We start from the raw sequence: 21617 nt of genomic DNA on the forward strand, positions 1-21617 counted from the left end.
ACCGGCAGAACTGAAAAACCAAAAGCATCCTTTAGAAAGTATTACTACACTAACAGTTAATGCGTTAATTCAGATTTTCTCTCTCAGGAATTCCCTTTTGTAAATTTAATTCCGCATCAGGGCAAATACGACTTGCGCATATGAATTTTGGTACAAGCCATCTTTGGGAAATCTGACAACATCTGGAATCACCTGTTTATATATGATGCACTGTATGATGAAAGTATGTTTAGTAATGTGTAACAACTGCTACAGGGGAAATTCAAACAACATACATAAAAGGAGAGCAAACTAGAAGCAAAAGAAACCCAATTACTTAAATCCTTTGCCAACAAGTCAAATCAATGTGAAATAATGAGTCAGACAATAGAGTAAAAGCTTAAAGACTCATTAGGTCCACATAGCATCTCCTAAACCCAAAGGACATAAAAATTCCTCAACATTTACTGATGCTAATCTGCTAATTCATCTGCTAAGGGGTCTACCCAAGGTGATTTATTTACTTAATGCTTCTCAAATTTCCTTAGCTCCTCAAAACTGGGTTAAGTCTGGGACTGTGGCTGGTCTATGAAATAGGCTTATCCCATCACCCTGCTTCTTCCATTATGCATTGCCCCCCCAAGTGGTGGTTGCCACAGTTTTTCTGAACCTTCTATGGTTATCAGCACCGAGTTGGATAAACACAATTTGGGTTGCAAAGTTCAACTTCTACTCTTCAGACTTAACTCATAATTCAGACATTAAGACTCCTTATCTTATGGCCCACAACTCAGTTTTCTAATTCACAAACTGAAACCAATAGTTGCATGTATGCGGAAATGACAAGTTTTTAAATGTCTCTATTCATATTAAATGTTAATAGAAAATTGAGACAATTTCTAAACTATATCATGAAGATAATTATCACAAAAACCAAAAATTGCTTTATACAAGTATGATGGGACAGTCATTTAGCTGTGAAAAGTTATTGTATCCATTACTGTTATAAATTAAGCACTTGACTTCAAAGTGTCAAAGGCAAAAAACAGTTCTGAGGCTTCGTAATTAAAAAGAAAAAGAAAAAAGCTAAATATGGCTAACTCTAGATCTAAATCTATGCAGTAACATTCTAGAAGACTTTTTAAAAGAATTTATAGTTAAGCGTCTTATTTAAGCTAACGGAAATCATGCCATATAATCAGAAACTCAAGGAACTACAGTTCAACGTGCAGCATCTAGTGATAACGGCATACCTTTTCTTTCTGTCTTCTGTGCAGGGACAGAAGATGTGGGTGTAGGCAGTTTTGAGAGAGCAGATGCTCCGTTAGCATCGAATGATCTCTTTGGCTGGTGATCAGACTGCGGCGTGAATGGACTACAAGGCACAGAGCCTGGGGCAGCAGCTGGAGGGACCACTGGTTTGATGGGGTGCTGGGCTGGCGCAGAGCTACTCTGAGTCTCTGCTCTTGGCAGTCTGTAGTCTCTGTCATTGTGTCTGCTTGTCTGAGACAAAATATTCTGTGGGAGCAAACTACTGGCATCACTGGAATGCTTGTCTTCCACTTTAGTTCAGAGTTCAGAAAAAGAGATGTCGGAAATGACGGAAGGGGAAGAAAAAAGATGACGTTAGAAATCCTGTCTTTAACATCAGCCAATTTACCAACATACTTGTATTTAACATCTTTTTATAAAACTGCAAGCCCAGGTAGCGCCTGCAGTTTCACCACTAGCATATAAATATTCCAATACTGCAAGAGGAATTTTAGCTCAACTCTAAGTACTTAATCTATACTGAGATTTCAAGTGGGCTACTAGTTTTGGGGGATTCTTTAGAACCACACCATGGTTCAAACAGAACATTTTTTAAAAGATCAATATATGGAGAGGTATAACATTTTACTCAAATAAAATTTTAAAAATAGAAAAGGTAAACGGTCCATTCTTTTAAAATATGGATCTTGGTTCTAATAATTGACTGAATTATCCACAGTGGTTCAACTACAAAGGAATACTACTTTGTTGTTAGCCTGATTTTTCTGAATACTGAAGTAGCTAATTAGTGGGCTCTAAAGTAGTTGGTACTAGGGCTTAAATGACCTCATTTTGGGATGGCTGAATTTTATAAAGAACTCTGCATTCAATAAGCACATCAATTCATATTTTTAATCATGCTAACAAATACCAGAGTTAGTTATAAAATCAAGTTATAGATAATGCCATCTGAAAACAGCAGCCCTACATCTGCAGCAACGTCAGAAAAATACACCCGGTATTATCAGTCACGCTAAAAACAAATCCTCTTCCAATTTAAAGCCACAAAAATATTTTAAACTCAAAAGTACTTCTGCTTCCGCAAAAAGAGTACAAAAGAAGGAAAATTTCAACGATCACAGTAACAAAATATGTATTTGTCAAAAAATCTCCAGCCTAAATTACAACAGTCTCATCAGTAACCGAAGGATTAAAGCAACTTCCAAGGAGAAAAACACCTTAAGATTCAAGCACATGATATGTAATGATATTACCAAAGGATGCCCTCCCTGTTGAATACTGTGTCGTTTTTTCCAGTTCATGGTTCCTCCAAGTCTAGAGAGCACGAGAGCACAAAGAAGGAAGTAGGCTTAAACCGCAAAGCAGTTTTCAAGTTGTCAGCGCACACCTGCAGCAGAGACACTGCAGAGAGTTACAGCACACGAGGGCGCTATGGCGCCAACAGCTTTCTCCTGCTCACGACTCGAGACGCGACGCCGTTCAGCAGAGACTCCATCTGCACAGCCCCACGACAAGAACACTCAGCAAACATCTGCAGACACTTTTGGGTGCCACCACTGGGCGAGGAGAGGTGTGCTACCGGGGCTGGCACGGAGAGGCCAGGCGTAATGCTCTACATCCTACAACACAGGACGGAATCCACACGCATTCCCTGACCCCAAGCGCCATCCGTGCCACTGCTGAGGAACCCAAGTTAAAGTTTCTCTAACCACAGAGCAATCAGTCTGTGAGGCACCGATTAAAGGTAATAAAAATAATCAATAATACAACTACGCCAGTACAATTACAGCAGCAGTAATACCAAATTTAAAATTTTACCCCTACAACTTCACTGTCAAACTGTGGATGTTGTTTGCTACATTGCCAAAACTCCCGAAACACAAAAACGCTCTTTAAGAATCTTTTTTCCTACCTTTACCTCTATGTATGAAATGTTCCCAACCTTCCCTGCCCCCTCCACACGCACACCTCTTTAGCTGGCTGTTCGGGACAACAGAGCTTTAGGCCCTACCCTACATGAACACCAACGTACCAGACACATAGGAGACTCTGGCAGCATTTTTTGGATACACAAAGTTAAGCACTTCAGTGCCTAGTGACCATTTATTACTATCACGCCAAGTACAGTCAGTTGACCAATTAAAAAAAAAGTAGCAGCAATACAGCTGCAGCCCTTTCTCAAACATTACTTAAAACTCAAGAAGTGTGATAAAGGAGTACATTTCAGTACAAACAAAGACCCACCGACTCCTCATCTGCACTTCTAGGAATTTAGCTAAGGAAGTAACCAGGGAAGTGGGCAGAAATAGGAACAACAGCATTGTTCACTGCAGGAAGAAGCTAAAAACCACGCGGGTATCCACGGAGAGAGGATTATTTACGAATGGGGGCACGTCCAAAACCGGGACACCATGCAGTTAACGTACGTTGCACTATAAAATGGCAAAAGGAAACAAATCCTTGGAAAACATTTTTTTCTTAATTTTTTATGGCCGCGCCACGCGGCACGCGGGATCTTAGTTCCTCAACCAGGGATCGAACCCGCGCTCCGTGCAGTAGAAGCACAGAGTCTTAACCACTGGATCGCCAGGGAAGTTCCATATCCTTGAAACATTATTGAACAGAAGAAAAAGGTTAAGAACAGTAACATACAATCCTATTTTTGGTGTAAAATACATGCACATGTAGTTTTTATATACTTTCACAGGCAGCTAGAAAAAAGCGTATGTCTCCAAGTGTTCCTGAGTCATGAGATTAAAATACTTTCCCTCTCTCTACTTTTAATAACATGCCTAACTTCTGAAATCATAAAGAAGAAAGAAAAAACTGATTTCCCTTTTGAAAGAAAAAGATGCACACAGATAATTTGAAACCACAACTCTGATTTTATTTCCTTAAAGATTTTTTATTAAGCAGCCAAAAATAGTATTTTCACTTCCATCAACTTTTCTATCAGACCTCTAATTACCCCAAGAGAGGACGAGTGACTAGGTTATTTTGGAAGAACAAACATACTAGGCTCTGATCTTTTCTTCTCTGGGAACCATCAGCCACTACGTGGAGAGGCCTGGCCCAATAACCAAAAAACGTTATTTTTACACTCATCTAGCCACTCTTCCTGGATATCCACAATTTGTTCAGGAGGACCACAAGCTGGGCACTATATTTTTTTTAACCTGGAAAGGAAAACCTCTCATTTTTAGTTATTCGCCAAAAAGTCACAGTTACTTAAGATATTAAGTGAAATGGGATTACAACCCAAGTCTTCTGTCTCAAAATACAATATTCTTAAATTTCCTAACTTCAGTGCTTTAAACCACTGTTATTTTCTAAGAATTAAGTACAATTTCACTAACATAAAAAGTTAAATGTTCCAGGGAACATACTTTAAACATTCAGTCCTACAGAACTATATTATTTGTTTCATCTTAAGTAATTTCTCCCATCAAAAATTCAATATCCTCCACTGGGACCAAATATAACCCTACTTTTTTGTTTTGAGTTACAGAAGGAGAATTCAAACGCTTAAGTCTAAGAATTCCCAAAACACATCGAAAGATTCTCAAAACTTCAAAATTTGATGAAGAGCCTAAGAATTCTATGTGGCATTTAAATTTTATTCTAGGCAAGACAAGCCACTGGGAATAGAATATATTTAGTAAAATCTTCAAATTCAAATTTTATCTGAACTTAAAAATAAATGTATGTTACCCATATTGTCCAACTCGGACAAAATCTGACCTCAAAAGAACCTGAAGGTGCCCACAGTATGGAGACGACACACAGATCTACGATCATGGTGAAACCCATTTCCAGATACAAGGATGAACAAGCTTCTTGCTGATAACACAGACGAAGACAGGCACTTCACGTCACTCTCTGTGTGCGGCTATCGTTCAGTTACTGGACTGAAACCCAGCGGGTTTCTCAGTGACCAGTGTAAATGGGGGTGGGGTCTCTGGTCAATCCACAGCATGAAATCTTACTTCTTCACCAACTCAGCGGCATTAGAGCCATCACGGGTAGTGATGGACACCTCCACGTGCACCATTTCAAGAACAAAACGATGCACGTTAAGAGGACAGACCCGACACAGAAAACCTTTTATGTTTCTATTTCTTTTAGTTTACCTATATAAACGGCTGTGCACATAAATCTGTAAAGTAAACAAACTACAGGAATGAATCAAACATTATACTGGTTCAAAGAAAGAAATTAATACTTACTTCCACTGGCAAACCCACTAGTGGCTGTTGCTTGCATCACCTCTCTTCTGTAATCCCTATCTTTTGGGAAGCTATTAACTGCCATCTTGTTTGCTTCTTTTTGTCTCTGTTCTCTAAAAATAAAAGATACACCCATAAAAATTACAAGAGATACAATGAATCTACATTTAACACTTCTGGTCAAATGCTCAAAGAAACTGTATACGGAACATAAAAAAACAAGGCAGTAATATCATTCAACTGGTGTGGGACATGGGATATAGCAAACAACATTAATGTTTCTCACTGATGGCAATATTATACCCACTATTTACATGCCATTAACCCTACAACCAAAACTCTGTAATGATAATTCTACATATATGAAGGAAACATATTATTGTCCTACAAGAATGATAAAGTTTTCTAATACAAATTATAGGGAAGATGTATGATAGATTACAGATTAATATAGATTTTTAAATTACATAAACACAGTGACTGTTCACAAGGCCCTTGTGGACAGCTGCGCATCTGTCCTAGTTTTTCTGGTTTTGCTTTTCAAGGTAAAGAGAAACTACGGGAAACACAGACAACGGGCCAACCGCTGCAATGAAGGAGTGGTGAGCATCGCACTAAGAAGCCTGAGCTTAGAAGGTTTCGCACCCTGAGACGTCAGCCTGTAGAACCAAGAGCGAGAAATACTGTTCAGTTAGATGAGCAAATACCTTTCAAGCCACTCTTTTGGCTTTTCCCACTGTGAAACTTCTGTTCGACAGTTGTAGTAGTATTTCTTCCCAGAGGAGCTAATATGCTCAGACCAGTCATCGGCAGAATCATAAGGCTTGAAAACACATTTTAGAAAATTAGAAAACGTTAATACAATTGAATCACTTGGTATGAAATATCAAGGTCAATGGTTTTCAAGGCATACATATGGAAAAAGACTTGAGATAAAAGTGCCCTGATCTAAGATGTCTAAGATGTAATTATCTGCATATATATCTTAGGAGACCCTAGTCTATGAAAACCTTCAAGGGTAACAATGGAAAACTCTATAAAATATCAAATTAAACAGATTAGAAGGTGTATTAGGCACAGGAAGAATGACACGAAACTAACATCATAGTGACTTTAGAAAAGCATTACAAAGCCCCCCATTACCACAGTTTTAATTGCTGAAATCTAGTCACATGGAAAAGCCACTCTCAACTGACTGATCTGATGGCATGAGAGCACATCAGTTCTAGACACTCTAAGGCACAACAGTAATCACAAAGAGTGTGACAGAGAACAGCCTGCCTGTATTCACTGTTACTTAGTGGGAAAAAAGCACACACAAAAAAGCTTTAATGTAAACACAAAGCTAATTAGCAGCTATGGATTTGTTTCCACTTCAAAATTCATGAGCTGGGTCAAGTATTAACTAGACCTTGTCTCCCACAGCACATAGGGTCGGCGGTGCTGCTCATTTCCCCGTAACTAAAACTGGTCTGTCTTCCGAAAGTTCTCAGATACAGTAATTTCTTGCTAGTAATTTCATAGGCACTGTAAAATTATAATGAAGTTAGAAATATCTGAAAGGCCCAGTTCTCATGGAACTAATCTCAACAAAAGTAATGTTTAAGTGCCTGCACCAGCTCCAGGAAATCTGGTAGAACCCCAAGTACACTTGTACATGAATTTTACTGTTTTCAAAGGAGCTTTGAGGCTAAAATGAAATAAGGTTATACTCTGGCAGCCCATCCTCCTTCTGGGCTCACCAGAGTGCAGAGGAACACAATTTTAAAGCTTAAGGAAAGGGACTCTTATGTACTGCCTACACCCAGCTTTCTTTAATCTACCACGTAGGAACAAGCTGAGAGAACTTACAACTTGTCCACAGGTCACAAAAGTAATCAGTGGCACAAGAAAGGATCAAAACTCAGGTTTCTGGACATCTATTACTTCCACTAAGTCAATACCGATCCTGGAAATGCCGTAAGGATCCTGAGGACAGCTGAAGAAATGAGGCAGGCTATGCTCTCAGGCTGGTGTCTCAAAATCGTGAAGCTGCTGGAAATCAGCCCTGTGCTTCCAAACCTCTAAAGATCAGTGGAGAGTTAACTCTCAAGCCCTCTAGCTTCCAGGAGGCTTTGCCAGGCTGCAGGAAAGCCAATCACAGAAGGCCAAGTTCAAAAGGTTCTCTTCCACCACCCAGCACTCCCTAGACCTAAATCAGCATGCCCACTGAGCACCTCTATGGATGTACCTGGAAGATGTGGTTTGCTGGGCAAGTGGCCATATGGGGCTACTAGTTCGGTCTGGAGAGGCAGAAGGGGGTTTGAGGCAGGGGACAGAGGCCACCAGAGTAGAGCGGAGGGTCTAAGCCCGTGCCCCGCAAAGTGCCGCCTGTGCCGACTGTGGCCTGTCTGGAGAGACAAGGAGCCCCGGTCAGAGCTCACCGTGCTAACACACTGCTTCCCAAGCCGAAGGCCTGCTTTCAGGACAGACACTACCACAGCTCAACGAGGCAGTGTATCTCATGGCGGTCAACGTCCACTCTGGCACAACCTCCAGGACAGTTCAAAGTTCAAAGACCAGAACCTTGAAGAGCATGGGTTCTCCAAACCCTAGGTTAGTACTAGTTAATGTCTTACTTGACAGAATGTGCTCCAGGTATAGCACTGCAATCACGTACTAGTAACTTAAGCTCATCTTCTCCACCCTACTTCTATCCTCAAAAAAAGGTTAAGGAAAAAACCCTTAAGTAACAGGGTAATGTTTTTAAATGCTGATATGCAACAGCAGGTGTTAAATCCACCCCCCCCAGGTTGTATTTTTTTCAGCCTGACTAAGGTATAACTGACAGATAAAATTGTAAGACATCTAAAGCGCACACAGTAGCGATGACCACGTCTGTCTCGTCACCTCGCTCACAGGCACTTCTTCTGGGAGGACACTGGCGCTCTACTCCCCTAGCACGTTCCCATTACACAATACAGTGTCACCAGCTACAGTCACCATGCTATAGATTAGAGTCTCAAGTTCCCTGATTAAAAAAAGGTATCTAAAATTAAGAATTCAACAAGAGTTTTGCAAACATTTCAAGTTTTCTAAATTAGGCTTGCGGCAGTTGCCAAGTGCTGCCCAGGGACCCCTGAGGGACCCCGAGATCATTCACAAAATCACAACCATTTTCGTAATAATACTAAGACAAATTTTGTCTTTTTCCTCCTCATTCTATCACAAGAACACAGGGGAGTTTTCTCAGAGGCTTTATGGGAGATCTGATTATCACAAAAGACTGAAGGTAGAACAACTATGAAATTCTAGGTATCTTCTCTCTACTCAGGCATTTAAAGAGATGCTCAATGTCTATTTTTCAAAAAAATAGAAAGTTATTTTTCAAAAAAATATATTACATGTGTTGACATGTAATAGTTTTACAATTTTTAAATTATCTTTCAAATTTATCAGTTTTAATTTTTCATATGGTTACTCACGATGGAGTCCACATAAACAAAAGCTCTCAATTTTCATGACTATAGAGGCCCTGAGACTACGAAGCATGGAATGGCCGCTCTATAAGAACGGCACTGAATAGTTACTGAAGCAACCGTCTACTCTTTCAGTTCAAAATCTCTTTCAGAACTTATGTCAACGCTGCTTTCCTCTTCTTAAATAAAAAAGCATCCGCCTATTTACTCTCTCCAAGATACAGACTTCCACCACTTCTTCTCAAAGTTAAACTATGGAAAATAAAGTGTTAATCCCGAAATTTAATTATGCACTGTTAATAAAGAATAGTTTATTAAATAACATCAAAGATGGCACTCACTGTAACAAAGAATTTCATGGAGTCCTAAGAGTTCTATGGTTAAGTAGAATATCTTCAGTCAAGACTGGTTACAGAGAATAGATCTGAAGAAGAGCCTCCAACTTAAAACCTCCAGAAGATATTTAATTGATAACAGAAGATATTTAATTCATAACAAGGGGAGCTGGAGTATAAATGCAAAGTAACCTAGGACTGAATTTAAAGCACCTCCAGCAAATCTAAATTGGTAAACGATACTTAAGGGAAGATTCCAATTATAATGTCTTTAAATGGAAATAAATTTCTCTTCCTAAATAAACAGATTCTCTGAATAAAGAGATCTCTTAAAAAAAATCAGGAATATGCGTAACATAATCTAAGGCAGCCTACGTGATGTCTGTCAATCCTACCATGATTTATGTTAGGAAGGAGGCGGCGTTCAACAGGCTACATATTTAAATCCAAGGAGGCCTACATGTGAATATCTTCATACCAAAAAAACAAGGTAATTGCAACTCGACTTCCAACAGTTAACTTGATAAATATAAATCATCCATACAACCACATATCTGTGTGCATAACTCCAAATAATACTGCTACTGATTTTCAAAGACATTTAAAACTTAAAAAGCACAAAGAGAAAATAAAAACCCACTTTAAAAAAAAAGCTATTCCGTATTTTAACCTGGGTTCAAATAACGTGTTGACCTGGGTTACCTGATATTCTTCTGTTCATCTCTTCTTTCATTATGAAAGTATTAATGAAAGGTGACTTTATGTTTTACTTTACTACTCAAAAACCTTCCATTAGAAGTGATTTTAGGACAAAGTCAGTTTACAAGTAACCTTCAGAAATGTTCAAAAGCCAGGCTCTCAGTTAACATTAAATTTATAGTTTGTAAAAATGTCATTCCCCCTGGGTACACTATGGTGAAAAAGACCACTACTTGAGGTTAATTATATACCTAGAGTTGAAATCTACAGAAAGGGGAACCCTGATTCTGAAAACACATGACATTTAATCCGTCTTCAGTTTCCACTCACACAGTGCAGTCCCCTGACACCCTTTAGAATTTGGATCTTTCAAATTTATCTGATGCCCATTATTTATTCTTTCTCATTTCATTATGTCAATCCATTTCTTGAAAATCAAAATAATCAGAAACTGTTTTCCCTGAACAAGGAATTTTTTTCCACCGAAACAATGTCCACATGGCCCGCCTCTGTCCTAATAGCAAATACCAAATCTAAATTGTCAGTAATAAAGGGAACATTAGGTTAGTGCTAGCCTGTTAATTTAATGGGGCCATTTTTCACAAAAACAGAGATACTCATTGCAAAATCCTGAGTATATGTCTTAGTGAAAATGACTCAGCACAAGTAGTGTGATGAGAACACCTGTGAAGGTTCATCAAGCTGTTGTCTCAGTCTCGATACCACCCTTTCTCTATTCTGTGATGCTAAGGCTGGGATAACGCCAATTACATTCTGTTTAGCCAGCTGGCTTCCTCTTAGATTCTGCCAGTACCAGGCATTGAAGGAGGGCTGAAAGGCAGGAGGAAGGAGCCTTGCAGCGCAGCAGGTTCCAGTTTCCAGCTCTCAACCCAGAATCAGAACCAGCTTCATCGTACCTCGCAGAGGTACCGTCACCAACTGTGCAAGGCTCCTCCTCTGAGCAACTGGGTTCTGATAACCCCAACCTCTTCCTTTTGCTCCCAGCCGTCAGGGGTAATCACTACATGTTCCTTTTCCTTTCCCGTATTTGAAATTCTCTATGCTAAAATAACCGGTATGAGTCCTGTTTTCCTAATTTGACCCTAATATTTAAAACTGCTCTAAAATTTTCATGAAAATCACTGATGTCTCAATTTTCTATGGAAATGTAGTATCTACACTGATTCAACAAGAGACAAATAATAATAAACCCCAAGGGTTTTCAATACCGATTAAGGTATGATGATCACCTGAATAACCAAGGCAATGTCTGCTGGATTCAACCTACACGTCTATAGCCTTCTAGCTGTTCTTCCTTCCTACGATGTATTTTCCACACTGCTATCTGATGTTTTTTAAATTGCAAATATGGTACTTCACTGATTATACCCTTTTAGTAGCTCACCACTGCCTTTGCATATAGTTCATATTCCCTGGAAAGGCAGAGAATGCTTTGTAATCCGGCCCCATTTCTCTCTGTAACCTGAGCCCCTGCCATTCTTCCACACCATCGAAATCCGTGTTCTGCAAACATGTGGTGCTATTTCATATTTCTATGTCTTTGTAGGTGCTGTTCCTTTCCATGCTACATAAATTCCAACCTCTTCCACTGCGTGGGTTACAGTCAGTCTGTTGGCCAGCACACCTTCCTCATCCAGGCTGCAGCCCCCCTCTTGAGGGCTCTCCAGCAACATTAACATGCATCATTTTAATGGTTTACTTTTCAGTCTCCACCATAGGCCCAAAAGTTCCTTTAAGATGGGCTACATTTTCTTAGTTCTATACATCAACAACCTAGCATATGCCTGGGAAATTGAAACCTTATTTTTGAATGACTGTATTAAAACTTTTGTTTGAACCTTGACTCTAAGAAGTTCAACCTGAGTAACAGTTACTTCATTAACAATTACTTCATTTTTAGAAATACCTACAATTCTTCACTGGGTTTCATGCCTTTCAGGAGACGGACCTCTATGTCACTAGTGTCTTGTAGAGTATGTAATACAAGTAGAAACTCAATAAATTTATAGAATTTTTTTTTTAACAGAAGTTTATAGATTATGAAAAGAAGAAGCTCAAGTTAAGCCACTAGTTTCACAATCTAAAGTTCTTTGTATCTCAAATATCACAATGGTAAATTCTGCTCCATAGAGGAATGCAAACAATATTATTTCTTGGTGAAACAATACCAAGATGGCATATTTGGACCATGCTCAGTTCGAATAATAAGGCCAGCTCATTAGTTCAAGTGCGTTAAGAAAAGATCAACTTTGATTTAAAAAAATTTTTTTTTGCAATATATTCCAAAAACACAAAATTGGGCATGTTTATATACTTACTGCATCTGAAGTTTTGCTTGGATTATTGCTTGGATTAGAAGAATGTGAATTTGAACTATGAAGAGCACTGTGGTTGTGTGAATTTTCTTGGGGAGAGTAACTGGTCCCTGAAAAAAATAAAAAGCAAAGTGAACTGTAAGACACATTTGATGTTTACACTGGTTTCTATCAGACTACAGACCATTGTATATCACTAACTCATCATTGCAAAACCTCATTTTTATCATTTCTAGCAACTTGTAGCTTTTTTAAAAATAAAAGTTCTAATAAAGACACAACGTACAGAGAGAAAAAGGCAAAAAAATTCAACTGACAGAGAACTAGAAGTCACAATTATCCAGTACGTTTTTGCAATTATTTTGCAACTTCTTAAACTGTTTCCACACTTGTTCCTTTTAAGTTTTGCCACATTTCAACTAAAACAGTATGAAGTTTTCAAAAAGTTAAGTTTCAGGGAAGGTGCCTGCTTTCAAGATGATGAAGATGGCATCGTACCTCCTCACAACAGGACTAACGCTTCTTAAAAACTGCTTAAAAGTAACTCATGAGTTTTATGAATAATCTACACATCTCAGAGACCATCAGTGATGACGGTTTCTACTGTCTTAAGAAAAACCAAGATATAAATATCCACACTTGATTAATGATACAAAAAGGTCCACTACAAAAGTCTAATTGTTAGCACTTCAACTTCATTCCATGTATTTATTTTTCAGTATCAAGGTAACATAATTCAACTCCCCACCCCCAAAATTGAGCTGGCAAGTGGTATGGAGGCTACAAGACAATGAACAAAAACTGGAAGTGGGAAGAGCAATTTAGATGGTCCAGTGGTCCTGGAAATTAATTAGCAGTCAGAACCAGAGCTGTTATGAGAAGAAATGAATAAGAATTAACCATTTCAATCAACAGGAACAACTACAGGCCCACCTCTGTTTTATTGGGCTTTGCTTTATTGCTCTTCACAGTTACTGGGTTTTTTAACAAATCGGAGGTCTGTGGCAACCTTATATCTATCGGCGCCGCTTTTCCAACAGCACTGGCTCATCCCGCATCTCTGTGTCGCAATTTGGTAATTCTTGCGGTATTTCAGACTTGTTCGTGGGACTCTATCTGTTATAGCGATCCGTGGTGAGTGACCTTTGATATGCTACTCTAACTGTTCTGAAGCACCACCAACCAGCCCCACAAGACGGCAGACCTCACTGACGAAGGCTGTTGTGTCCCGACGGCCCCCGCCTGCCCCGCCTCGGGCCACGCTCTTCTCTGAGACACAGCAATGCTGAAATGAGGCCAGTTAATAACCCTGCAATGGCCTCTCAGTGCTCAGTGACACGAAGAGTCACACGTCTCTCACTCTGAATGCACAGCCAGACATGGTGAAGCTCAGTGAGGAAGGCAGGTCGAAAGCCAAGACGGGAAGCAAGCTGGGCCTCTTGCACCAAACAGTTAGCCAAGCTGTGAATGCGAGCGAAAAGTTCTTGAAGGAGAATTAAAAGTGCTGCTCCAGTGAACACACGGAAGAAAGCGCAACAGCCTTACTGCTGATGTGGAGAAAGTTTTAGTGAGCTGGACAGAAGATCAAACCAGCCACGACATTCCCCTAAGCCAAAGCCTATTCCAGAGCAAGGCCCCAACTCCCTTCAATTCTATGAAGGCTGAGAGAGGTGAGGAAGCTGCAGAGAAAACTCTGAAGCTAGCAGAGGTTGGCTCATGAGGCTGAAGGAAAGAAACCGTCTCCATAACATCAAAGTGCAAGGTGAAGCCGCAAGTGCTGATGTAGAAGCTGCAGCAAGTCACCCAGGAGATCTAGCTAAGATCATTCATGAAGGTACCTACACTCAACAGATTTCCAATGTAGACTGAAAGAGCCTTCTGTTACTTTCATAGAGAGAAGTCAATGGCTGGCATCAAAGCTTCAAAGCACAGGCTGTCTCTCTCAGGGGCTAAGGCAGCTGGTGACTTGAAGTTGAAGCCAATGCTCATTTACCATCTGAAAATCCCAGGGCCCTTAAGAACTCTATGCTAAATCTACTCCGCCTGTGCTCTGTAAATGGAACAGCAAAGCCTGGATGACAGCACATCAGTTTATATGACATGGTTTACTGAATATTTTCAGCCCACTGCTGAGACCTATTGCTAAGAAAAAAAGATGCCTTTCAAAATATTACAGCTCACTGACAAGGCATCTGGTCACCCAAGAACTCTGATGGAGATGGACAAGATTCGTGTTGTTTCCATGCCTGTTAACACAACATCTATTCTGCAGCCCATGGATCAAGGCTCATCTCAACTTCCTGTTCTTTTTTGAGAAATACATTTCATAAGGCTATAGTTGCCACCGACAGTGAGTCTTCTGACTGATCTAGGTAAAGTGAATTGAAAACCCTCTGGAAAGGATTCACCATTGTAGATGCCATGAAGAACATTCATAATTCACGGTAAGAGGTCAAAATATCAACATTCACAGAAGTTTGGAAGAAGCTGATTCCAACCCTCACGGATGACTTTGAGGGGTTCAAGACTTCGATGGAGGAAGGAACTGCAGACGTGGTGGAAACAGCAAGAGAACTAGAAGTGGAGGTGAAGACGTGACTGAATTGCTGCAATCTCATGATAAAACCTGAATGGATGAGGAATTGCTTCTCATGAATAAGCAAAGAAAGTGGTTTCTTGAGAGGGAATCTACTCCTGGTGAAGATGCTGTGAAGAGTGTTTGAAATGACAACAAAGGATTTAGAATATTCAGTAGACTTAGTTGATAGAGCAGCAGCAGGGTTTGAGATCATGGATTCCAATTTTCAGAAACAGGGTTTCTTTTTTGTTTTAACATCTTTATGGGAGTATAACTGCTGTACAATGGTGTGTTAGTTGCTGCTGTATAACAAAGTGAATCAGCTATACATATACATATATCCCCATATCTCCTCCCTCTTGCGTCTCCCTCCCACCCTCCCTACCCCACCCCTCTAGGTGGTCACAAAGCACCGAGCTGATCTCCCTGTGCTACGCGGCTGCTTCCCACTAGCTATCTATTTCACATTTGGTAGTCTATACATGTCCATGCCACTCTCTCACTTTGTCCCAGCTTACCCTTCCCCCTCCCTGTGTCCTCAAGTCCATTCTCTACATCTGCATCTTTATTCCTGTACTGCCCCCTAGGTTCGTCAGAACTTTTTTTTTTTTAAGATTCCATATATATGTGTTAGCATACGGTATTTGTTTTTCTCTTTCTGACTTACTTCCCTCTGTAGGACAGACTCTAGGTCCATCCACCTCACTACAAATAACTCAATTTTGTTTCTTTTTATGGCTGAGTAATATTCCATTGTATACGTGTGCCACATCTTCTTTATCCATTCATCTGTCGGTGGACACGTAGGTTGCTTCCATGTCCTGGCTATTGTAAATAGTGCTGCAATGAACATTGTGGTACATGACTCTTTTTTAGTTTCTTAATGAACCTCCATACTGTTCTCCATAGTGGATGTATCAATTTACATTCCCACCAACAGTGCAAGAGGGTTCCCTTTTCTCCACGCCCTCTCCAGCATTTATTGTTTGTAGACTTTTTGATGATGGCCATTCTGACCGGTGTGAGGTGAGGTGATACCTCATTGTAGTTTTGATTTGCATTTCTCTAATGATTAGTGATGTTGAGCATTCTGTCATGTGTTTGTGGGCAATCTGTATATCTTCTTTGGAGAAATGTCTATTAAGGTCTTCTGCCAGGGGCTTTTTGAATAGGGACTAGACTTCACATTCTATGAAACAGATTTATCTAGATCACTTAGCAAAACTAACAACTGTAACTTAACTTAAAAAAAGAAATGAGGAGGAAAAGGAATTTAGAAGTGGATCAAGAAGTCTCTTCCATTAAAAAGATGGGGGCTTCCCTGGTGGCACCGTGGTTAAGAATCCGCCTGCCAATGCAGGGGACACGGGTTCGATCCCTGGTCCAGGAGGATCCCACATGCCGCGGAGCAACTAAGCCCATGCGCCACAACTACTGAGCCCGCGCTCTAGAGCCCGCGAGCCACAACTACTGAGCCTGCGTGCCGCAGCTACTGAAGCCTACGCACCCAGAGCCCTTGCTCCGCAATGAGAAGCCCACGCACCGCAACAAAGAGTAGCCACTGCTCTCCACCAACTAGAGAAAGCCCGTGCGCAGCAACGAAGACCCAACACAGCCAAAAATAAATAAATAAAATAAATAAATTTAAAAAAAAAAAACATGAAAGTTAGGGGATGCACATAGAATATAATAAACAAGCACTATGAGCTCAGAATGAAGTAACGGCATGGCAAGAGAAAAGGCAATGACCGAGATTTAATCTTGGATAGGACCCAGCTTACTGGGGAAACTAGAAGCAGATTCAGACCCAAAAAAGCGAGTGATGTGACAAAAGACAAAAGGGGGTTAAGTGCCCAACAAAATGTAGGTGACAAAAGAGAGGAAATTTCCCAGCAAGACCGCTGCTTGAGATGCCTGACGGTTTCTTCATCTACTTACTTTTAAATTTATCTTGCTGGGTGGTATGTATTTATGTAAAACACCCTAAACTTTTTTTTTAATATAGTAGTCAATGAATTCTTCAATAAACACTTCAAGAATGAACACGACTGAAAGAAGACATCAGTCAAGAATAAGCTCAAGCATACAGGAAAGTTAACATGGAACCTGAGACTGCAGTCCTTAGAAAAGCCTGCTTGCGGAGTTGGCCCTTGGCTGGCACAGTGACTCTTCAGGAGGACTGACTGCCACAACAGTAACTGGCAAGAGTGGCTGCCTGTGGCTAAGCTGCTGTGCAGACAACACGGTTTAGGCTGAACACCTGCTTTCCTACTGGGGATCCAGACTTTTGGTACAAACTAGGCAGAGATGCCTACCTAAGAACCCAAATCCAATAAAAACCTTGGGTACTAAATCTCTAATAAGCTTCCCTGGTAGACAACATTTCACCAGTGTTGTCCCAATTCGTTGCTGGAGGAATGAAGCGTCTGCTGTGTGACTCCACTGGGGCAAGATTCTTAGAAGCTTGCACCTGGTGTCTTCCAGGTTTTGCCCCAGATGCCTTTTCCCTTTGCCGACTACATTTCGTATTCTTTCATGGTTCGTAAGTCATAGCCATGGTAATCAAGGTCCTATGACTCCTCTTAAGAGGATCACCAAACCTGGGGGGCGGTATGAGGACCCCAACACATTCAGTTACAAAGAAAAATCAATACTCCAAATTAGACTTCAAAGAAAATCTCTGCTCTATGCCAAAATCTGCACTTTTCAGATGTAACTCATGAATTTGTTTTTCCAAAAAAATCAAGCTTTACAGCTGCATGCAAATAAAAAAGGAACAGTAATATGGGCTACTACAACACCATACTTGTACACTACGAGTTGAGATTTCAGAAACAGGAGCTTTTTGAATGGGGACTAGACTCCACATTCTACGAAACAGATTTATCTAGAACACTTCGCAAAACTAACAACTGTTAACTTCAGAAAGTGAGGAGGACTTCCTTCCCTGGCAGTCCAGTCGTTAGGACTCTGCGCCTTCACTGCTGAAGGCACGGGTTCTACCCCTGCTCAGGGAACTGAGATCCCACAAGCCACGAGGTGTGGCCAAAAAGAAGGGAAAAAAAAAAAGTGAGGAGCAAAAGTAAGATACAGATATTTTACTGAAAGACTAGGAGTAAACTCACATTCTTAAGAATCCAAACTAAGTAAAAGATTTTATAGGAAGCATGATGAAGCAGGCAACAGAGCTTTAGATCAGGGCCCAAAGGATGCACTTCAGAACTGAAGGAGGGCAGCTTTGCCTCTGAGTATCAGGACTATGATAAGCTGAACAAAGGTAACTGTCCATTTAAAAAGCTACAGTTTATATTATCTTCCAAAGCACTGGGGGGGAAGGGAGGCATTAAAAGCACTGAGGCTTTTAATTTCTCCATGTAGTTCTTTCCAAAATGAAGTAACATGCAAGCAGGAAAACAAGGTCAGAGCAATGATGATGGTTATGATTTTGTACAGCCATACCTTTAAAGTGCTACAAAACAGTACTTCTTTGAAAACTCCTATTTTATCTTAAAAACTCACATAAATTTTTATATCCTATTCCATGATGGATGGATTTGTATGTTTCAGGATAAGAACAGAAGTGTTTTTTTTTTTAAAGTAGTAGTAGTAGTAGTAGTAGTAGCAGTAGTAGTAGAATGTAGAGTCTAAAGCTGAGAGAAAGAGTAAGTGATTTGAGGATGGTAACATATTCAAAGAAAAGTAGAGCCATACATAAAACTTGAACTCAGATTTTCAATGCTAAATCCAGAGATTTACATACATATATGCTGGTGAGAGATCACCTCGTAGATGCTGTTTGGCCCAACAAAGTAATGGAAGCAAAAACTGTTTATATGTCTGGTGCCCTTTATGCTTTCTTTACATTACCAAGAAAAAGGCCTGCTACTTTAAAGAAACAGAAATTATCTCCGTGAGAAAAGGAGAATTTGTGGATAAGTGGGATAAAATTGGTTTTAAGTAATACACATTTAAACCAACCTTAAAAAATTGAAGCTAAGACTGATGAAGCAAGTATTCAAGACTTCTCAGAAAGGGATACTACTGAGAATTACTTGGGGTCTTGCTTTTGGGAGGGGGCAAAAGGCAGGGGGGGGGGGGGCGGGGGGCGGTTTATGTCTATCCTTGCAACTTGATCAACCTACAGGAGTGGGCAAAGCTCTCCCCTCCGGAGCTCCAACCCAAGGCAGACATGAAAAGAAGACGTGGCAACATGACTGGATGCTAGTACCAGACTAGAACACAAGGATCGGCAAGCTACAACCTGCTGGGTGTGCGGTGCAGCCAGCCATTTACGTACTGTCTACAGCCACTTCTGCTCTTTTCATCGTGGCAGTGAGGATGCAGACTGGAAGACTAGAATTTTCACTATCCGGCCCTTTAAGAAAAAGTGTGCTGACTCCTGGACTGGACAGTATTCATCTAAGACAGAGAGTTAACATAACAATGTACGATGCTGACTTCTTCCCTGACAGAATCTTCACTACTTCAAAGGCAGAATAATCCCTCCTACTTGTCATCCTCTGAACTTCAGAAGGTAGATCTTAAGGGTGAGAAGGATATAACCTACAGTCTGAGAAAGATGGAGCCCTAAGAGAGCACTACGGGAAATGGACCCAAAAAATGTAGCAAAACTCACCTAACTCAGCAAGAAATGGGCGTTAAGCAATTAGATTGCCCTGGCATTTAGAATAAGGGAACTTGGACATTAGGTGGCAAGTGGGAAGTATATACAATTCTATATAAACAAACAAGGCTGGGAAATGCAACCAGCTTTTCTAAAGGTGAAACTAGTTTCCACTCTACTCAGGGGTAAAATATTATGGCATTTGTGTCCTTATTCAGAACAAGACAACCACTAGAATTCTCTACTACATCCTCAGACTTAGAAATTAAGTCTTAATGCCTTCTCCAAGAAACTGGAAACAACACGTAAGGTACACCTATAATGATAATGAAAGATTTCAAGTACATCCACCACCCCGAACTGCTATTCAAACTAACACAAGCAGATGATAGGCATGACTGAGTAAGGTTCAGTAGTGGACCTCAAACTTCAGTCTATTAAAAAATGTCGAATTCAAAGTTGAATTTCACAGAGACTGTGATTCACACGACATGAGACGGGACCTCCAGACCTGAATTGTTAATAGGCACTCCCTCTGTCAAGATGGTTCTGGTGGTCCATATCCAGACTGCACTTCATTCCAAGTGTCCTCCTCTCAGCCCTTCAAACCAGAGACCAAAAATATTTAAAAATAAAGGGATTTCACAAAGGAAGTCATGTATCTGTAATGGGTATTTCTGCCGTAACATAATAAATGCTTTCCTGAAAAACCTTAAACTCTGCAAAACTGCACACTAAAAGTTTTATGGGAAAAATAGGGTAGGAGCAAATCACTCAAAACTATGCAACTTTACCACAGCCAGAGCACTAACAAAAACCTGAACAGCACAGGCAAGCAGCTCAGCATGGCTGCAGATTGCTTCAGGGGATATTAAATTGCTGGGGTTGAGAACACGGAAATGAAATTCTGAGCATTGAGGCTACAATCCAAATGGACAGAGAAGAAAAGTGCAACTTGCCACAGAGGGGGAGCCATGCAAGACAAGGGGAGCAGACTTGAAATGTTCTTTAGGGGTCCTGCCTGTACAGCTAGTTGAGGGCTTTTTCTTTCTATTTGAAGGTTATAACCTTACTCCTACTATTTTGATTTGCACTGCCTAGAAAAAAAAAAAAATTTCATGTATGAACCAACACACAACTTCAGTTTATACTGATGCCATTTACCAATTGCATATGAGCTAACTGGTGGTGAGAAGCAAAAGTTGTAGCTAACCAGACTTTCTCCTGGGGAGAGGGGAAACAGATAAGATGACGTGTCAACAATGGGCTGGCATCTGACAGTCCCCTGTAGTTGAGTTACTCCCTACAGATCTGCAGTACCCAAATGACAGCCACTAGCCTACATATAGCTAGTGAGCACATGAAGTGCAGCTCCTCTAAACTGAGATTTGCCATGTGTAAAATACACACTGGATTCAGAGACTTAGTACAAAAGAAGTGTAAAATAGCACATTAACACTTTTATACTATGTACTATATTGAGTTAAATAGTATATTAGTAAAATTAATTCCAGACATTGGCTACTAGAAAATTTAAAATCGCATACGGGGCTTGCTGGCCAGCACTGCTCTAGATGAAGACGCCCGCTGACCGCTGATACTCAGTGAGGGGCCAGGGATGACGACTGTGCATAGGACGTTTCTCAAAGAACTGCTGCGTATCTGAAAAATCAGCTTCTAGTTAGCGGAGCCTAGAGCCTGATACTGCTTAATACAACCTGCTGAATTTTCTAGGAATGTAACTGTTGCCCAAATTGTATTATACTTAGTTTTGTTTTGAACTTTTACCAAGATGTTCACCACTTAGAAAAATCTCATCACCAATAATGCCATACAATACACCTGCACTTGTATTTATTACACAGAAATGGTATCAAGGAGACACCCTTGTTAAGAGAGTTAGGACCAAAAATAATTAAACTAGTAGAGACAAATGAAAGATAACAGCTCTCAATGACTTTCATTAATAAAGACTATTTTAAAAATAGTACTGCTGGGCTTCTCTGGTGGCGCAGTGGTTAAGAATCCTCCTGCCAATGCAGGGGACATGGGTTCGAGCCGTGGTCCAGGAAGATCCCACATGCTGTGGAGCAACTAAGCCCGTGTGCCA

The 21617-nt window shown here is 40.4% G+C and overlaps 1 protein-coding gene across 4 annotated transcripts in view; it reads right to left on the reverse strand.

The window, feature by feature from the left end:
- Positions 1-21617, reverse strand: part of WAC (WW domain containing adaptor with coiled-coil) — an 82037-nt gene that overhangs the window by 23005 nt on the left and 37415 nt on the right. For 3 of the 4 annotated variants that reach the window (XM_068562859.1, XM_068562851.1, XM_068562845.1), the window contains 4 exons: positions 12309-12415; positions 6185-6300; positions 5478-5590; positions 1233-1541 (listed from right to left, as the gene is read on the reverse strand). In XM_068562859.1, coding sequence (XP_068418960.1) covers positions 1233-1541; positions 5478-5590; positions 6185-6300; positions 12309-12415 — 645 coding nt within the window. The remainder of the gene's footprint in view (positions 1-1232; positions 1542-5477; positions 5591-6184; positions 6301-12308; positions 12416-21617) is intronic. The other variant, XM_068562869.1, reaches the window with a different exon arrangement.

This window comes from Eschrichtius robustus, chromosome 1 (assembly GCF_028021215.1).
Source record: "Eschrichtius robustus isolate mEscRob2 chromosome 1, mEscRob2.pri, whole genome shotgun sequence".
Classification (NCBI taxonomy): Eukaryota; Metazoa; Chordata; class Mammalia; order Artiodactyla; family Eschrichtiidae; genus Eschrichtius; species Eschrichtius robustus.